At 40.6% G+C, this 20117-nt stretch overlaps 1 protein-coding gene across 11 annotated transcripts in view; it reads left to right on the forward strand.

Moving 5' to 3' along the window:
* The first annotated feature begins 750 nt into the window (after nucleotides 1-750).
* The window catches only part of LOC122997302 (sorbin and SH3 domain-containing protein 1), a 40693-nt gene continuing 21326 nt past the window's right edge, over nucleotides 751-20117 (forward strand). For 2 of the 11 annotated variants that reach the window (XM_044373350.1, XM_044373360.1), the window contains exons 1-13: nucleotides 7464-7572; nucleotides 10675-10711; nucleotides 10998-11084; nucleotides 11483-11599; nucleotides 12400-12506; nucleotides 12664-12805; nucleotides 13062-13091; nucleotides 15476-15618; nucleotides 15869-15929; nucleotides 16071-16145; nucleotides 17638-17673; nucleotides 17777-17879; nucleotides 18937-19051. In XM_044373350.1, coding sequence (XP_044229285.1) covers nucleotides 11051-11084; nucleotides 11483-11599; nucleotides 12400-12506; nucleotides 12664-12805; nucleotides 13062-13091; nucleotides 15476-15618; nucleotides 15869-15929; nucleotides 16071-16145; nucleotides 17638-17673; nucleotides 17777-17879; nucleotides 18937-19051 — 963 coding nt within the window. In that variant the 5' untranslated portion in view covers nucleotides 7464-7572; nucleotides 10675-10711; nucleotides 10998-11050. Of the gene's footprint in view, nucleotides 849-7463; nucleotides 7573-10674; nucleotides 10712-10997; nucleotides 11085-11482; nucleotides 11600-12399; nucleotides 12507-12663; nucleotides 12806-13061; nucleotides 13092-15475; nucleotides 15619-15868; nucleotides 15930-16070; nucleotides 16146-17637; nucleotides 17674-17776; nucleotides 17880-18936; nucleotides 19052-20117 lie in introns of those variants that run through there. The other 9 variants (XM_044373356.1, XM_044373361.1, XM_044373351.1 and 6 more) reach the window with 8 other exon arrangements.

A 20117-nucleotide genomic window follows, 5' to 3' on the forward strand; every position in this document is an offset into this window, starting at 1 on the left:
AAAATGAATTAAGAACACTTTAAACTTGCATTGTGGAACTTTAACATATAAATGAACGTCCGTTACTTTCAAGCCCTTGCAAACGAGTTCACACAATGCTGGTTAAGCCTATCATCGCCAGATGAATCTCTCTTATTTCACAGTATACAGAGTTTTTAAACTGGTGTCGAGATTGACATTCCCGCGCTGGCCGGATGAACGCATAAATGCAGACTTCCGCCTGCCGAGCCGGCTAACTTCCGGTTAATTCTCTGCTTACTTGAAGAGGGATAAAATAATTCGATAGTGCGGTTCCGCTACGCTTTCCAAATGTTATTGGACTGGATCAAATTCTGATAGTGAAACGAGTCATTTCACAGGGGGTGTATCCACTGTTTTACAGCACTGACATAAGCACGTGTGGACAGCAATGACTTTATATAAAGATTTTTATATACAGTCAATGGTCGACAGTGTTTTTGTAATTGCTCTCACTGCCAGAAGGGGGAGACAAAAGTCCCGCACTCCAGCTTTAAGTAAAATGTCTCATTTTTTTTATGTTAATCTGATTGTGACATGGTTGGTTTCGAGTCCAAATATCAACCCTTTCTCTTTGTCCACTGCCTCCATCCAGAGGAATAGGTCTGAGTTTGGCTCCACAACCTCAGCTGGAGTTGCATCATGAAGTGACTGCGTGCAGGCGTTTATTGTGAAGGCCGGTACTCGGTGGCCGGTGTGTGTGTATGTGTGAGTCTGTGAGTGTGTGAGAAAGCTGACAGGACGCTGGTGGGGAGCAGCTGTCTGCGCACAGAGCTCAGTGAAGTGTGTCTGCAGCAGCGACCACAACGCTGGATTACCATCAGACACAGGTAAGCATGTCCCTGCTCTGAATCACTGCTGCGTGTGTCTGCTGCCGTGTTTTCTTTTCTTTTATGTTTTTTTTTTTGTAGAGATTTTAAAAAATGATTATTTCTTGCCCACCTATTTTTTTTTTTATTATTTTTTTTTTTTTTACCTTGGCACCGTAACAGCTGACTTTGTACTATTATCGTGCGATGCAGCACCACTGCATATATTTCTTATTCATCACTCGGTCATTAAATGTGAATCCAGCAGACTTTATCAAGCAGAAGTGCTTCTATGAGTCAGTCGATTTTTTGTTTTTTGCGTCCCACAGCAGACAGCTGCTCTGGCTTTGGGACAGTTACCGCAGTGAAGACAGATCCATACAGTGAATATGCGACCCGCCATGGGTGCCGCACTCTGAGGCTGAATGCCCAGGAGAACACCTAAATACTCCAGTCAGGGGTTTAAATGCTTCCTGACTGTATACCATGCTCACTACTGCCTGGTGTCATCTCTAAAATAGACTAATGTATAATTTCTAGTGTGGTGTATTTAAGTTGGCAGGTAGCAGTGAAGCTTGACTAGTAGCGGTTGGCATTGTGAGTCAGACCACAGGCTACTCCACATGCATACAATGGCTGTGACATCAGGAACATACACCTAATGGAATGCATACTATGCGGCATGGAGGTGTCAGGAACAGTTTAATGAATAGTATTTCGCTGTAACTTATATCACAGTATTGTCAGATATTAGACTGTTGCCATGGGCATGTTTGATTAGAGGATTTTGACGGTGGTTTGAGGAATTGCATGTAAGACAGGTTTTATTAGTGGTTTAAGGGTCCATGAGGTGCATTAGCAGCTGTTTCACACAGTTTAAGAAGATAAAAACAGGTTGTAATGTTATCACAGCACAGTTTCTTATTTTCCACTTCTTATACCAGTGTCATCACTGTGAGCATGGCTAACTGAGCAGCTGTAACTGCACAGTAGTATTGTGTGAGTATTCTCTGCAGTTATTGACACAGTGGACATGAATGTTAAACTTCATGTCCAACTATGAGAAACAGGTCTGCCTGAGGCTTTGTAACAACAGCATGTGACATGAACAACTGCTTCACAGCACAAGTGTGGACTTATGTAGACACACAGATAATCAGAGATACTTACCTCTTGTTGTGGCACTTCAAAGTCTATGATAGACTTTTTAACAATAGGAAATGAGAAATAAATATAGAAGAGCCATCAAGGGTAAAGATTGTCCAACATTTCAACCATTGGAAGTAAGAATTCTCTTTAAGTTTTAGGGGTTTTATAACCTAACACATCCCATCAACATATTTCTTGAGTCTGACAAACACACAGCATGAACTCTGCTTCCACATTATGTACACGTTAGTTTATGTATGCCATTCAATTCCAGTAGAAAAAGAAAATAAATTATCACCCTCTTTGCAAAATTAGTTGGTCTGTTATCATTGAGCTGTTTAATTTACCTCTGGATCTCAGCTGAGACACTGGGCTCTTTCGGTCTTTTCATTCATAATTTTACTCCAGTGATGATTTATTTTTAATTCCAAGGGATCTGCGTAACATGACGCCGAACAAGCTTGATAAAATATTAATCCCAACACAAATAATTAATCAAACAGCTTCAAGGACAGAGGAAAAGCAGCCAGACTGATTTTGTCAAAACTACCTGTTTCAGTGTTTTGCTATAAGGCCGGCACGTTTCAGAATATCACATATCCCTTCTGCTTGTCTTATCACATGGTTGAACTGGACACAGTTAATAGAGATACAGTATCTAGACAGTGTTCACTCAGAAAGAACAGAACATCCATTAGCCTCCTATATGTTGATGGACTTTATGTTTATGTGACAAAGCCTCAAAGAGTTATTGTTATTATGATATCAAGTGTTTTGTCACAGGCACAGCTTATGTCCACTGTTACCACTGAATGACAGGTTTTTCAGGTTCAAGTATTTATTGAGCAGTAGCTCAGCAGCCTATGAAGTAGACTCCTGGTTTACAACATGTTAGCAGTGGAGTTGTAGATGTTTACACAGAGATGGTGGCAGGTTTGCGTGTGTAGATGGAACAGAATCATCCGTCATATGTTTGGTACCCAGCGGTTCAGCCGTGGGCCATTTGTTCAGTCACTCAAACAGCAGCCATGACCTTTTGCACATATTGTGCAATTAAAGCAAGTCAAATATGAACTATGAGGAGTGCCATTTTCTGTTGAAATTGAGAGAATTCAGCATATGTATTTGTCCTTGTTACAATAGCATGTATTTTAGATTAAGCTGATTCAGTGCAAACAATATGGGGCTCAGGCTAAGTTTTGACTGTAATTTGGACTTCAGGTCCGACTATGAGAGCAAGATTTTCATTCACAGTTGTTAAATTTTGCAAACAAAGATGTTTTCAGGTCTTTTTATATGTAAATTTTAGGGTGCAGAGCGATGCTTTGCAAAACAACATGCAAACAGACTGTTAAGTTTGGGGTTTTTATGGGCCAATTATGTCCAATTCTTGCTTGGACAGATGCCATAAATCAAGGTGTTGCATTTCAGCCCTTTGAGCATGACAAAGAGAAATGATAACCTGTAGAGTAAGGATGGGACCTGTTGGTATGAACCCAGCACCGTTGTTAATAATTCATGAGGCTTGTTCAGAGTCACGTTACATAGATCCCCCTAGATTTGAGAGGAACAACCCTCGGAAACATGAATCTCAAAACTCAATTTCAAAGATTTGCCAAAGCCAGGTGCTGTCCAGTTCAACCACGTTTTTTTCCAGGACAATCATCATTTGTTTGGAAATTACTGTCGCTGAATGTTAGAGAATATGAACTACTTACTGAATGTCTATTCAGTAAAATGACTACATACTGTATATCATGAGTGTCATCAGAATGTGCTTGCTTTTTGTGCCAGTTTGTCTTTTACTTGTTGCTTTGACACACACAGTACGAGTAGAGACCTTCTGTACCCATTCAAGTGTTCAGAATGAGTGTAGACTAACGATTCATTAACACTGACTCATTATTAATTGCATTTTTTAATATAGCACATCATTAAATTGGACAATAGCAAAATAATTTAGTGATTTAGCTATATGTTTGTAAAATCACCTCATTTGTTAGTATGAGTTCATCTATGATGAGTGTATTGTGACAATACACAAAACCTTTGTGGTCACAGCATTTGGAGTAAACCGCCTCATCTTTACTGTGAATAACCGATGCCTTTGGATCAGGCCGGATGTTTCAGCCAGACACCAGGTTTCTGTTTTCACTCCATGTTAATGTTACAACAGGTTGCTTAGCAACCCCCTCTTCCCCCCACCGCTGTCCGCTTTCTCCATCTGCTACCATTGGCTGAAGTGGATGGTGAAGTGAAGTGTTATGCTTTGGCTTTTCAAGGTCCATGGCACAAAGAAGCCCCCGATCATGGATGCATGTAAACAAGGCACTGAAAAGACAATTTATGCTTTGGTGATGGATTTAAACAGCACCCCCCTCCATCACCATCACCACCACACCTCCACCCCTCTCCCCTGTGTTACATGTCAGGATCTGATGGAAAACAACAGCATCCCTGCAGTTGTTGGCAGATATTTTAATGAGAACCAACATGTGTCCTTACTCATCATCGCACGAACCAAACCAGAATTATCAAGTGACAGTGATGCATTGCAGCTTTATAAATCACTCACTACAAAATATAACAAACAATGATGAAAATCTGATATCTGTGCTGCCACCTATGAAGCCAGGCTGTTATGGATGGAGCTGTCTGTTGTGTTTATGTCTGGGTGTGACGAGACGAGTCAGACTGGCATTCCTGAAATAGACAGATGATGGAGACCCTCCGGAGTCCTGCTGCAAGCTCATTTCACACGAGGATACCTTCATAGCACTTAAAATTGCTGGATTATCACAGCGCTGTTTATATTCACGTTTAGCTGCCATATCCTATGACTCAATTATCAAGTAGTCCTGCCACACAAGGTGCTCAGAGAGTTATATTAAGGAACGCTCTCAGAGCTTCCATTCCACGTCGGAGTCAAAACATCCAGCGGAGATGAGGAAACACTTTCAGCACTCTCTCAGACAATAATTTGAATTGTCACCGCAGCTCACCTAATGTGCAGTATGCCCCATTATGTAAGCCAGGAGGAATCCATTGTGCACAGCTGAGCTCGTTATCTAGTGATGACATTAAATGAACATTGTGTGTGACTCTTATTCATATTCCAAAATTAAGTGGCAGTCTATCTTTGGGAATTTATCATTATATTTTAGTTGCTCAGGATTTGGGGATTTTTTTCCAGTCGTATAACTACATAATACTGTGTCAGTTATCTCCATATTTGCTCATAAGCTTTTCTCATTTTGAACTTTTCACTCAGCGCCTACAAAAGCAAACTCTCTGAAAGCCCCCTAAAGAGACACAGCAAAGCTACTTGAATATTCAGTTCCATGTTTATCCTCACTCCAGGCCTGTGATCCAAGCTCTCTTGCTCTTGGAGTGTAGCCTGCAGCCCTTGCTGCGAAGATGTATCACCCTGGGTAAACTGTCAGCTTACTGACATTCTTATTACACTGGCTCTAAAAGCCTAGCAGGCTCGTTATAAGCAGCCTGGCTCTCTAACACAGCATCTGTAACAGGCGGTCTGGCCATGCCGCCAACTGCACCCCTCCCCAGGACCTTCACACGTGCCAACCAAAGTGTTCTCTGTCCCTGAGATCTGGCCATGATGATGTCCAGTAACTGTCAGGGCCTCGCATGAACACCCTGGCAGGCTGCGAGCTTCTCTAAGCACTGAGAGACACATCTTTCATTGGCCAGTGTGATGGCTGCTTTTGTTTTTTTGCCCTCAAAAATAAAGACACCTTTTTCCTAAAGGTCATCAACATCCCCAAAATAATCTCTCAAATATGACACTGATACCAAAGGATCACTCTAAACTTGTTAAAGCTATAGGTCTCTATGTTACTGTGATATTTCATTAGGTGAGGTCCATATAATTAAAAGGCATAGAAGCAGTATCCATATAGACTCAGCTTAAGCTCCAGCCATTATCAACATGAATGCGTAATCCTGCTCTGAGGCCTATAATGACTGCAGTGTGTACGTTACATACATTTCCTTTTATGCTGCAGTTGTTTGAAATGAACTTCAAATAGCTTCGTTGAGGAATGTGTAGAATCCCAGGCTGCCGTCCAGTGTGGACGCTGTTTATGGAAGAGAGTTGGGAGGGTGGAGGGGGTAGGTGGGGGTCTTCTCAATTAGGAGGATAAGCTGCTGCTCCGGAGCGGCCTTTTCTAGCCATGTTTGGAGCTGTTTGGTGGGATCCACGCACAGCGCTGGATAGCTTCTCTTCTCTCCTCTCTGCCATTTGTTGACAAAGCAGAAGTCAAATGGCGTTACATAACAGCCCTTTCTCTCCGCAGAGCGTGTGATGAGAGCTCTTTTGTGTTAACATGGCTCATTTTTAAGGCAGCCTCTGACTGTGGCACAGAGACCCCCTGCATGAAATACATCATGGTTCAACTTGGTACCAGCCCACCTTTGTCTGGTTTTCAGAGAGGGCAGACAGAGAGAATCTGGAGCCTGATTCAGATAAACTGATCATTGCTGCCAATACAGAATGCTGTGGTTCACTGGCTAAGATATTGAACTCATAGAACAACTCAGGGAGAAATCAATTTTCATAAAAAAGTACTTTATGTAGACCAATATGTTGGATATCATCCAGTTTGTTTTTTATCCATCCAGTTTGTCTCTGATCATAGAGATATGATCCATCATAGAGAGACTTATTATTATTATTTATTTATTACTTTGATTGTAATTTAATAGTTCAATAATGCTTCTAGTAAATCCTTTCTTCAATTTAAGTGACAATCCATCCACTTCTCCCTACTATACAAAAAGTGTGGTCAGTCACTCAGCTTTAATCTGGGCTAAATTGAAAAGGGAAATTTGTGGGAATTTTTTTATTTGTGTAATTTTTTTGGTGCATCGTTAAAATGTATAGATATAGGCACAAATATCATCTGTAATACGACAAGACTGAGAGTCAACAGCGATGCTAGCTGCTCTGTGAAGCTGTTTTTCACAATAAATATCCAATTTATGAATTAAAATAATGTTATTTATTTACTATTATTAATCAATAACGAAAATAGGTGTATTTTAAAATATTTCAAATTGTAGTATCTACATACCATCTTCCTGCCATCTTACAGTTCTTATCAATGTTCAAACATTCTGGTAACATGGATACTTAACCACCCATTAACATGTAAGTAATAGTAGTCATAGCAGTTGTTCATCATGTTGACTTAGGTATTAAAATCGTATGGACGGTTGGAATCATCCAGTAGTGAATTCCATCTGTCCTCCAGTGGCCTGTCTGTCTCTCCTCTACTCGCCCTGCAGGAGTATTTCCATGGGGGGAGGCGGGGTTTTATGTGGTGGTCTGCACAGTTGTTGAGTGGGTGCTACATTCCCAGGTGGCATGTGGTGACAGGTCCATCTGGGCACGCCTGTTGTGAAAAACAAACAGACCCCCTGCATAGTTAGGGTTCAAGGTCAAAGCTGGGACCGTCCCACCCAGACAAGACCCTCAAAGCTTAGCCAGACATCTCAGGAGGATTCAGAGGGAGCTGACGTACGGGGACTGGGAGTTTGACAGAGCTTCCCTCTCAGGACTCGCTGTGCTCATCAAGTAGGTAACACATCTCCCTTTGGGATGCTCACAGCCTTTTGGGAGTAGCTTGTTTTGGAAAGGTATTTTAGTTACACCCGAGAGCATTCAGTTCAGTTGGAGATTTATGTATCTACGGTATGTGCGTGTGTGTGTGTGAGTGTGTCATGTACTAGTAGTAAGCTTCTCATAGCTGCAAATGGAATGAATCATCTGACCTTTTTTGCTCATAGATAATCACACAGGTTGGAGCTGAGAGGCTGTTTCATTCGCTGTGAGTTCCTGGAATCCTCAGTGATCATTTCAGTGCATGAATAACTTCTGTATTTTTAGAAATGGTTTGCACATTTTTAAAGTTGCTGAAGTCTGTGAGTTTTCTGTTTCTAGAGACGATCAGAAGAAGTCAAAGCTCAGAATGACTCTCACTTAAATCCCTACAGTACTTTGTGACAGTTTTTGTGTTCTTACACATTCTTCATTTTTAAGTAAAAGAAAAAAAACAAAAAAAAGGTTGCTTGATTCCAGTTCTTGTATGCTACCGTGTTAAGACTGCCTGTCTAATCCAATAGCATCATACCTCATCTTTTCTCACCACGAAACCCTGTTAGAGAATGTTAGCTTAAAGCTTAAAAATATAAACCCAGACACTTTTCAACCTTTGAGTTTAACTCACTATCTGCTGAACTTTGAGCTCCCCACTTTATTGTCATATCCATTTGTTTTTGCGAGAGATCAGCCAAATTGAGCCTTTTTGTGAAGTGGAGACATCCAGCAACTTCCTTAGTTTTAAGTGTTGTTTGGGCATTCAGGTAAACTTAGGTTTTACAGGCATTTGGCTGATTAAATCTCCTCTTATTTTCTTGTTTGTCTTGGCCCGATCACTGCTGGCCTCTCTTTCACAAGCTGGATGGATGGCGTTCCTTGCCCAGCTCTGCTCTGAAGCATCTCTTCCTAAAAAGGCCAGCGTTGATCTCTGCTCTCGAGTGTTTATACAGCGAACTGAACACTGCAAGCTGTCATCTTCCCACTATCTTTCATATGTGAGAGGTTCAAATACTCCCATGTTATTATTCTGTATATTCACCTTCTTAGGGTTCATCTGAGGATACGGCGGAAGTAGCGTTGAGATCAGTGTAAACACTCCTCAAAGGAATGTCTGTTAATGGTTTTGGAAATGAGATCATGGATGCATCACGTCTCAGAGACGCAGGGGGTCAGGAAGCGAGTTGATTTTATTAAAGAAGGAGGAGAAATAAATACACAGAGGTTTGATGCTCAGGGACAACTCAGCTCCAATACTGGAAGATGTTTTAAAAGGTTTTTGCTTCTTGTCCCCGTGAGACTTTGGAATCGCTCCCATTTTCCCTCATCCATTTAGGCCTATTTGTGGAGGATTCCAGCTGGAACATCAGTCCCCTGCCTGTTTTGCAGGTTGGCTTATTTACTGCAATGTGTGAACATGGTGCACACACAGTCCCAGACAGACTATTAAGGAAGTAGCAGAGCTAAGAATTCAAATACAGCTTAAAACCGACATCCTAGAATACAGTCAGGATGGATTTGGTTGGTTGAAAACACTGTTTGTGTTTGTGTACATGTATGCATGAGTGACTGAGTGCCTTTGTATGTGTGTGTGTGTGTGTGTTTGTGTCTTGACTCAATCAGCCCTTTTCTTGGCATTTTAAAATGGGGACGTCTCCTAAATCAGTTGTGCTGGCTGAGCACAATGGGAGGCCCAGCGCAGTAATGGGAAGTGTTCACAGCTACTTTTCTGGTGGCCTTGGTGTTGCTTCTGCATGCTCCACTGATGCAGCTCAGATTAACATAAGTTTGTTCTCTTTCACACCCTCCCTTCTTCTCCTTAAAGGGGAACGCAGATAAGACTTAGAATTCATATCACTGGTTAAAGGCAGGCTAAACTTCCTCACATAATTCAAAGAACTGAAGTTCAAACAAGTGAAACTTGTGACGTCAGCAGAAGTAAGCTCTCAATGAACGGGAGGCTGACTGCACCTACACAATTACTGCTCTTTAACCGATTAGTGTCACCATCTCAAGCATGTGTTTTAATTCGTTTTATATGTAGAAGCTGTTGAGATCCACTTTTCACTGTTTTTGGTTGCGTATTCATAGATAAGACTGTTAGATACAGTATGAGTAATATTGATATTGGACTATAAGGACACAGTCAACAGATTGTTCTGATTGGTGCCACTGTTGGGTCCCTTTGCTGCGAGTTTTAATATCAGTGAGATTAGTTTTTATAGCACTTAGATAGCACTGAAAAAGCATCATTAAGTATATTAGACTTTGCCACATGAAACATGAGAGGTCATTGCTTTTTTAAAAGTTTTTCTGCACCTGTCTGCTGTGTGAAGAACACAGTTGTCATATTTAAAATCTTTACTCTTTGATAAAGTATGCAGCTCAAGCTCTGATTGTACCAACCCTGTATTCAAGACTAAATTAAAACTGATGACTTAGAGTTCACCGCCTTCCTGTCTGACTGCACTGGATCTCGTTTCAGAGTGTAACACAGCCGTAGGCATACTACCACAATTTCATTAGCTGTATGTGGTCCCTGATTACAGCTGTTCATTACAGAGGCTCCAGTACGTGCAGGAGCTGTAGCAAATCAAATGTTTTCTAGAAAATTTCTTTATGTGTAATATTGCTCCAGTGTTGCTCACTGTCTTTTATAATGAAATACACTACATGCTGCAAGATTGCACTGCAATAAACCACTTACCCTGAGTCTTGACTGTGGTGCGGTCAACACTGCAATAAACCACTTACCCTGAGTCTTGACTGTGGTGCAGTTGGGACCAAATTTACAACAATTCAAAATCACATGTGTGCTGTCAGGGATTTTGTAAAGAAAAACTTGAAACTAATGTAAAACTAACCAGAAGGCATTGCACTCAATCTAATTGTCTTTGCAGCATCAATAATGATGTAACTGTGATATTTTGATATTTGAGTGCCTTTGCTGGGTTTGTTTCTGTACCAATCAGCCCTTTTGTATTTCTGCAGGCTGATGTTTAATAAATATCACATTTATTTGCTGTACATACACTTCCCACTTTTTTTTGAATATCTGTCCTCCCTCTGTTTCTCCTCCAGGTCTGTCCAGAAGAGGGCAGAGTGAGACCGAGCGTCAGTAAGTCTTCTCTCAGTCTGAGTTTAAAAAATAATTCAGTGAACCTTATTCAGGAAGGTACTATTAATGCTGAATAGTTAAAAAAGCATGTTGCTTTAACAAATGGCTGCTTATGAAACACAAAGACAGTCAAGTCATGTGCAGACACAGGCACACTTTAATTTAAAGCTGTTTTAAGTACAAAATTTGTGAGGATCCTTCTTGCATTCTGTCTTTCTACATGTCACTTGATGATGGTGTGGTTTTGCCATTACTAATTATAGACTAATGTCTGTGTGTACTGAAGTCCCGTCACGGCCTCGATCGGTCTGCACTGTCAAAATCACGCCTCTGTCAACCATGAAAGGATCTCCTGACCTGATTCCTGCCGCAGGTGACATCTCCCTCCTCCTCATCAATCTTTCAGCACCTACAACTGTGGGACACCTCATACGCACTAAGAAAACTTAGAAGAATGCTTTTAAAAGCAAAGTGGCATCACTTTATCAACCTGTGTTGGGGATAAAAACGTAAAGGACAAGCTCCAGCTGCTCCACTTCCAGCTCTGACAGTGTGATCATGGCAATTAGTTTAACAGGACAGTAGGATATTAATTTGTTGGCCTGGTTTTGATGTAACAGTTCTATTCTGGTCATTTGGGGCATGAGCTAGCAATAACGTGGATTCCCAGCAGCTCTGACGCAGGAGTCCACTTGAGAGTGTAAGACTGCCGCTGTATGTCTTGAACAATGAAGAGCTCTGAAGTTAGAATATTATTTTGAATGTTTTCAGATCTGGACCCCAGCAGAGTGTGCAAAGGAAAAGGAGTCGTGACTCTTCGGGCCACCCTCGTCCACATAGACGATGAGGACTGCATCAGCGAAGAGCCAAACGTCATCACAACACCAAGTAAGTCAGAGCGAATGCCACAGCTGTTTCATAATAACACTCCACATGATGAAAAAATATTTAGAGGGCAGTAATAGTTGCATGGTCGTGTGAAATAAGGACACATTGCTGTGGAATCTGGACAGAGGATGTGAATGTTTTTGTAATTTAAAAAGCACTTCATCATGTTATCAAGTTGCAAAAATTCTTTACATGCCTTTCAGAGTTCTGTTTTGATGTGAGAATTATATAACTTATCACGTTTTGAAGTGTATGCTCAGTTGCTAGGCACACTCAGAGTGGTGATAAAGGGCGATTGCTCATATTTTCATGTGTGTGTCAAAGAGCTCTTTTGTTGCGGCCTGCCCACACTGCACTTTGGAGCAGGGGGGCCTTGACTGTGGGCTTGTTTGTTGCGTAGAGCACATTGGAACCGGACTGGAGGCTGGCCAAGGCTTTTTGGGAGATGCTTTAATTGTTGTAGAGCCGGAATATAAAGGCCATTGGAACAAACGGCCTTTGCAGCTCATTGAATAGGCGCTTTGTTCTGATGACAAAGTTCACAGATTGTGGGAGAATCTTTTTTTTTTTTTTCTTTCTTTCCTGGGAATATTAACATCTCTGTGCATGAAAACCACCAAGGAAAGCATTCAAGCCCTGCGGAATGACATGGAGATTTATTTGATCTGCAATTAGCTGTTATGGTTTTCTGGTTTCCTCTTATAAGTTAATTGGAATACTGTACGTTTTAGTATCATCCTCAGTGGTTTTATTCTTGCTGCGCTGGCTGCTAAACTGAGAGAGTTCTGGACTCTTTTTAGGTGGCTGGACAAGCCAGATTAATGGAGACAGCTCTAAAGCAGGATTGGCTGAGGGAGGCAGCAACATCACAGCTGATTTACCTCCTATAAACATCACTCAGTGCCAGGTACGTTTACTCCCACCTCATTTAACACAGGATCTTTGTTTGCCTCTCTGTGGTTTTACAATTACAAGAACTGTGTGATCTCTTTATTTTGGGGTCATTTGATCTGATATATATTTTTTGTTTTCTAACTTTTAACTGTGTATTTTCTCACTTTCAGACCAACTCGCCAGAAAGCATCAAAGAAAATCAGGCTCCAGCCTCCACTGACATCCTGAACTGTTTCACACCATCGTCCAGCTCCATCTATCCCTGCACTAGCACAGTTAACCCCACCATAGTCCTGCTGCAACACAACAGAGGTGAGCACACCTGTCTGTCAGTCGGGGATGATGGGTATTGAGAGGAGTTTCCAAGAGCTTTCAAGTTTTTCATGAACATATATCTGTTTGTATGATTTATGGTACTTTTAACTGTAAAGGGTCAAACTGTGTGGTGTCTGTAATCCATTAGTATTGTCTTGCTCTGTGTTACACATAACCAGTGCTTTCACACTTTTGCTTCATTGCTTCGTCACATCTCACCATTCTGTCCTTGTCTGTCTTTCTCCCACAACAGAGCAGCAAAAGCTTCTTTCTCATTTGGAAGGTATGCTCTGGGGTCTTGGTGATGTCAAACAGATATTTGTCATTTATTTTTCAATTCTTAAATTGCCAAAAGCAGTCCTAGTTTTATAATGACTTGATTGAAGCATCTGTCACTCTCACCCTCCTACTGCCATGACTGCTGACGGGATAAATATGTTCACCACAAGTGAAAGAGTAATTTTTTATGCATAAAGGTGTTGAAAACATTGGAAACATTCATTTGTTGAAAGAAATGTATCAGACTATACAGAGAAATAATGGATACATAATTTATTTTCTGTATTTATTTTAAGTGTCATACCATTCTTTTTGGTCGGACTGCAACAGTGGGACCAGCTCTATATACGTGAATGTCTGTCTGTTGCTGAGTCACTCACTGACTCACTGACTGAGTGATGAAGTTACACTATTGGTCGGCCGAAGTTGGCCAAAGCGTGGGACAGCCAAATATCCCAGAAGGCATTTCTCACCAACCGGCAGCGATGGCAGAGATTTTGAGCCAGGCTGAAAGCTGTTGTTATTTTTGCGTAGGACTGTTAATATGTCACTTTATTAAGTTTTAATATTTTTTCAGGTGAGAAAGTAACCATTTAGATTCCCGATATGTCGCAAGTTTATCCAAATAACGCCTGTTTGGAAATTTGCTCTGATGTTTTCGATGATGTGAGGAGCTGCTGGCCAGGTGAGACCGGCTCATCATCTCAGCTGCTAGCAGCCCGACTCTTGAGATGATTGGCCGGGCAACGATGAAGTGCAGCTCTTTTGTAATTTACTGCTGGCTCTCATGTCTCCATAGGATTTTGATATATGATAAAATTCCTTTTGGAAGATAAATGTTGGTCTCACAGATGAATTTTACAATTGTAGCTGCCACATTAGTTTGTCTGAAGGTAAAGTGAAGCTTCATGTTTTTATTGGACAGAACAACAGCGCTGCCTCTGGGGCTCTATATGTACAAATATCACCACGTTTCAATAAATATAAATGTATTGAAATGAACAAATTAGTCTACATTAAATTTTGTCAAACTTGGCATACTTGGTACTATGAAAGGCTCTATGTCAAATTGGCTCCAGTCAAAGCCTGGCGCACTTCCTGGGGGCTTTGTCACCAAGTGTCGCCCCTTCCTGTATCTGTCGTTTCAAATTAAAAGCCCTCAAGTGTTTCATACACAGTCCAGCCATATATTAGGTTTTGACCTAGTCTTGTTTGTATTGCTACTCACCAGACTTGGGTTAAACCAGATTTAATATCGTAGTTTGTTGTTCTCTAACTGGGTTTACAATACAATATATTAATAATTACCTCGAGTTCCAGTTTGTTAAATCACATTTTCTTCTCTCTTCCACTCATGTGACACCTGACGCATCTGATTCACCTGAATTAGGAAAAAAGAAAGAGGAGAAGAGAATAGAATAATAATAAAAGAGTATAATGACAATATTATCACCATATTGTATCATTTTGGAGAAAACTTTTATGGAATTTGACACATTCATGCACAAAAACACAATATATTTCTGTATACTTAGCACAAGAAATGCAACTTTTGTGATGTTTGTTATAAACATCACAGAAAAAACTTTGTATCATAAAATTGTATTTTGTGCATTAAATGTTTGCCAGTGCTGCTATAGTAAAGTGCTTCTAATTAATAAAGCATGCAGTAATTCTAATCATTCCACTTAATTTTATTTATTTTGAGACTCGAAATACTTGTGTTATGTAACAACAAGTAAAAATTGGCCAAGCTGAACTATTGTACAAAATGCAAAATCTTGACAAGCAGCCATTTCATGGCACAGAATATACATTTTTGCAAAAAGTGGAGCACGTACTGTATTATACTGTACAGCATAGTGCCCGTATATTCTCTATGTACATTATTTATCCATTTTGTTTATTTATTATTTACAAAGTCTGACACTAACCAACAATTCTTTGTTTTTCATTAACATTATGTGTTCATATTATGCTACTTTTGGACATTCACCTACAACCAACTTTTTTCACGTCAGACATTTTAACATCATAGCAGGAGAAGCACAGGTGGAACTAATAACGTTAATGATGGCTCAGTTCAATTTAAGTGTCCCAGTAAGCCATGGCAGTGAAACCACATACACAATACAAGGACAGCAGAACTGGCAAAACTAAATAGGATGCAGCATTAATTATTGTCATTAACCACGCCTGTGTTTTCCTGTGATGACATGTCAAAATATTTGCTGTGAAAAGGTCTGTTCTCTTTATTGCCTGCCATTTATTGTATGCAGCCCTCATTATCTGTGTAACTAAAACTGTTCTAAGTGTTCCCTGACATTTCACTAGAGGTTTTGTCGGGCTTACAGGTTTTTTGATGATTTTGTGTGTCTTGTGTTGCAGACCCAACCCCAGAAAGGGATAAAAGCCCTGTTCCGGGGAGAAACTCAGTTAGTCCAGTCCCGGACATGGATGGGAAGAGGCTGCGACTATCGCTGCACTCCCCTGTCCTCAGTCCTCTCAACAAGCCCACTGCGCCTGTACGGGTGAGCAACAAAACCTTCTGTTGAATGAAGACCTGATCTACTCACAGATGCATATATTTAATGGGTGTTTGGTTCATATGATACATGAGTCATTGATGTTGCAGTAAATGAGGGTAGAGAGAAAGATGTATTTGTAGTATAGTATTTATATCAAACAAATTCATACTGTATTATCACTGCTTCTGCTTGATAATCACAAAGTTTAAATATTTCTATTATAATTTCTGATTTATTTACATCTTAATTTCAGAACACTGAAAAGTCCAAAGACTGGTACAAGACAATGTTCAAACAAATACACAGAATACCTGGTAAGAGAGTGTTCATCATCATTTCTGATCTTTATGTGTACGAGTCGAGTTTCTCTGTTGGTGTCCACACTCTGTCTGTGTTTCTATATGTGTTAGTATGTTGTGTCACGTTGTGCTCTGTCTCTCCATCACTGTGCTCAGAACCTATTGAGGAAAACCCTTACCGCCCCACCTACATTTTCCCTGACAACTATGACATTCAGATGAAATCAAAAGGTATCCGGAGGCAGTAACTCCGCTCTCGTTGGCTTTACTAATCTGCGGCCATCATGGGCCCTTTCAAATACTTAAGCTGTGTTTACTCTGTTCTACCTGACCATGTGGCAAGTGCTAAGTATTTGAAAGGATTTAAACGTTTAAATCTTTTTCTGATGTCCATTCCATATCATAGTGCAGCTGTTTCCATAAGTATTAAATACACTGCAAGTTTCGTGCAGATTTCCTGATGTAATGATTTCCTGATGATTTGCTGTTTTGAGGAAATTTTAAAGATCAGCAGACTGTTTGAAGTTAATGAACTGGTGTACCCACCACCAAACATCAACACATATACCCTGCTGAGCAACAAATAAATATGAAATAATGCTTTCCTGTGCTTTCTTTACATCAGTTCAGTTTTTTTAACATGGGTGAAAAAAGGCTCATATTTTAAGCTATTAACAGTTGAGTAACACCAAATGCTAGTTTTTCAATTGCATGAAAATATACTGTACTTTCTAGTTAATGTGGTAAAAAAAAAAAAGCAAATTTAAAAATTTTGAACATGGTTAACTCTAAACAGGTTGACAGATACAAAACACAGAGTTCTTCTTAACGCACTGTTTTACGTTGTTGATGAAATGTTGGCAAGGATGATGCACGAAGCCTTGTAGTGTCCTTTTACTTTTACTTAAAATGTAACAACTTATTCATGGCTTTTCTCCTTTTGCTGAAACCATCTAATATTAGAATCTTCAATATTAGATTATTAATATATGTTAATTGTAATAGAGTTGTCACCTGACAATAGAGCATGATCTCTTTAACCCTCTGTTACTGGGATGTAGTGTAGTGTTGTAGCCACTAGGTGCTGCTGCAGACCTTTGCGCTGAGGTTATCGACGCTCCTGCCCTGAGTTGAGCCTCTCAGGCTGTGCACAACCTTCAGGGCTGTGTGCTGCTTCTAATAAGCTTCTTTTGGATTTTAGTTGTAGTTGGTAGAAGTCTGGGTTAGGGTCATGATTTTTGGTCCTATTGTAAGATTAGTGCCACCTAAGAGAAAAAGCTGCCATACTGTAGCTTTTGTTTGACTTGTTTCTCAGTCCCAGCTCAACACGATTATGTCCATGTGCAATTGTGACTGATTTTACCTAACATAAAAAATATAGTTTATACAAAAGTCCAACTGAATGTGGCTAATGCATAGCTGCTGTAAGCCAAGAATCAATGAGCCTTGATGCTCATCGATTCTTGGATCCCTTTTTAGCTCAGTAATGCTTCCTGTAAAGTGCTTTTGATTTGACACACTTTGATTGTGTTTGGTATGCCTGTAATGCTTGGCCTAATGGAACGTGTCAGGCGGTGGAGGAGAAACACCGAAAAAGAGTGTTTTTAGTGCCTTCTGAATTATTTAGTATTGTGCTGTATGCATTAGTTTTTAAAAAAAAACAGATCATAGATAGATAAAAATGATAATAAATGCTTTTGATTGTGTTCTGTTCTTCTTTAAGATGACGGTCCCAACCCCTTTGGCTACTTGGAAGATGGTGAGTTTGGGAAACGGAAATATAATATATATCATTTGAGAATATTAATGCAGTTAGTTGTGCATCATCCTGTTGGTATCGTTATTTATGTGCCTGTTTTCAGTCAAAGGAGTACCGCGCTCAAAAAGTGACGCCGAGGTCGATTCAAGAGGCCAGACGATGCCGGTGCCAACACGGTCCTCTTCCCTCAAACCCTCTGCCAAAAGGTCAGTAACACACTAAATGACATTCACTTTGATATTTAACACAAAAACACAGTACTTTTCTTGTTTGTTAGTAAAGAAATGAACTGTTTACAGCTCAGAATACTTCAAAGATGGAAAAATTATGTAACCGAGCATCAATATAACTGACTATAGAAACCCTATTTCTGTCCATTTCTTTAACAGCCAGTTGGTTGTAATGTAATAGTGTTCTCTCAGTACCACTTTAATGTCACACTCCCAGAAAAAGTATCTTGTAAAGAACAGTTTGTATTGGTCTTTATTTACATGCAGTACAGTGTCACTTGACAGTTCACACAACAGAGCAGAAAAGATACTCCTGCTTTCTGACTTTGTGAATATGAAATTATTTTGTCCCCAGTGGCTTCCACTACCGTGTCCTCCAGTTTTTACGTGAAGTGTGACTAGTCCTCACCCCTCCATACACACATACACACGTCAGCACTGACACAGGCTGATCTGCTCCCAGAGAAATGAGTGATAGAGTGATGAAGGAGGACAGGTGATGGAGGATAAACTGTTGCCTCACAGAGCTGCTGATGACATGTCGAGGACTGACCTTCCTCCTTCCCCAGCAGTTATGCATGGAGGGGGTGACTTCCTAAACACGTCTTCGTTCACTTCTGAAAAATGCTGCTTGATTTTCTTGATGCTCAAAAGGAATTTCATTAAAGAAAAGGTGCTGGATAAAAAAAGATTTTAGATTGGGTGTTTCTTGTTTGAAGAGTAATTCTGGCATTGGCTGTCTGTTATTCTCCCAGGAAATGCTGCGTTCTGTTTTCTGTCACTGGGTCCAATCTTGTTTATCTGATCAAATTACCGATTTGGCTCGACCATGAATTGGATTTTCTGTCATATCATCATTAGAGGAAAAGAGGGAAGAGGGAGGGAGAGAGCAGGGATAATGAGGCGGACGTCATGTTTAGATGGGGAAAAAAAAATTTTTTAGCCTAAGCTGGTTGCCATGGAGACTACTTGATAAGGATTGGCTCTCATCCATCCCACACCCCACCCCTCCCTTACTCCCGCCTCTCCACAGGAACGAGTGGGAGCCCCCGGATAAGAAGGTAGACACCAGGAAGTACCGCGCCGAGCCCAAGAGCATCTTTGAGTACGTGCCGGGGAAATCATCGGTGCTGAAGCTGGAGAGAACGGTATGCTAGCCGCCTGCCTGTTTGCCTTGTCTCTCTCTCTCTCTCTCTGTCTCCCTCTCTGTGTGCATGTCGTGTGAGCTGTCTCCCACTCCACCCACCACATCATCCACCCCTCCACCCCCAACCACCTCTGTATCTAAGCTCCCGGGTGGCAGCTTCAGTAACAGCTCCGAAGGCAACGTATGTGTAGCCTGAATCGCCATGTGCACCACATTCCTAAAGGGTGTCCTGTTGCGGTGACAGATGATCCTGCTTGGCAGAGGGGGAGTATCACTTACAAGGATAGCCATTGTCTTCCTGTCTTCAATTTAAGGTTATTGGGCTGAATCAGCTGGGTGTGAGAAGATCCCAGCACAGACACAAAACATGGATCTTGTGTGTTTTCTTGAGAGGAAGTGTAATGCTCTCTTCCCTACTTTCATCTCTAGCTTATACAGATTGTACTGAATCCACTGGTGCGGCATTATTCAGTGTCCTTGAGGGCTGTCTTTTTAGGATGAGCTTTATTACATATAGGTGATGATTGTCAGCTGCTGCCTAGATCCAAAGTGTAATATTTAAAAGAAAAACACATGAATTTGCATTTAATTTTTTTTATTTTAAATTTGCATTTTGAGGTCTTTTATATTTCCCTCTTACATAAAAGAGGACACTGAGATGTTCATTATTGTGATTAAGTAGTGTGTTGATTATGTAATTATTGTTTGTCTGATGTTCAGCTACGTCAAGCTAGTAGCCAGGTTGTTAGCCAGGATTTGGCCCATACCCAGTGGCAACAAATGCACTCATCAGTCTGCTCCAGTTCATCCCGGGCCCACTGTTAAATAATGGACTGTCTTGTTTTTCAATTACAAGCTCAGTGAGCAGAGGTCAGTGTCCTTGGTGCTGTAGCTGGTCATCATCAAGTTCATTCTTCATACTCTGTGAGGCTAAAAGTTATGGTGGTACTTTATCTTGAGGCCTTCAAAAAATATATCTTACAGATGATTATATTACATCCTAAAAAAAGTGTTTGCATGTTCTGTTGGTCTGTTTGTCTGTTGATTGGATAGAATAAAATGAAAAC

Source organism: Thunnus albacares, chromosome 14 (genome assembly GCF_914725855.1).
Source record: "Thunnus albacares chromosome 14, fThuAlb1.1, whole genome shotgun sequence".
Classification (NCBI taxonomy): domain Eukaryota; kingdom Metazoa; phylum Chordata; class Actinopteri; order Scombriformes; family Scombridae; genus Thunnus; species Thunnus albacares.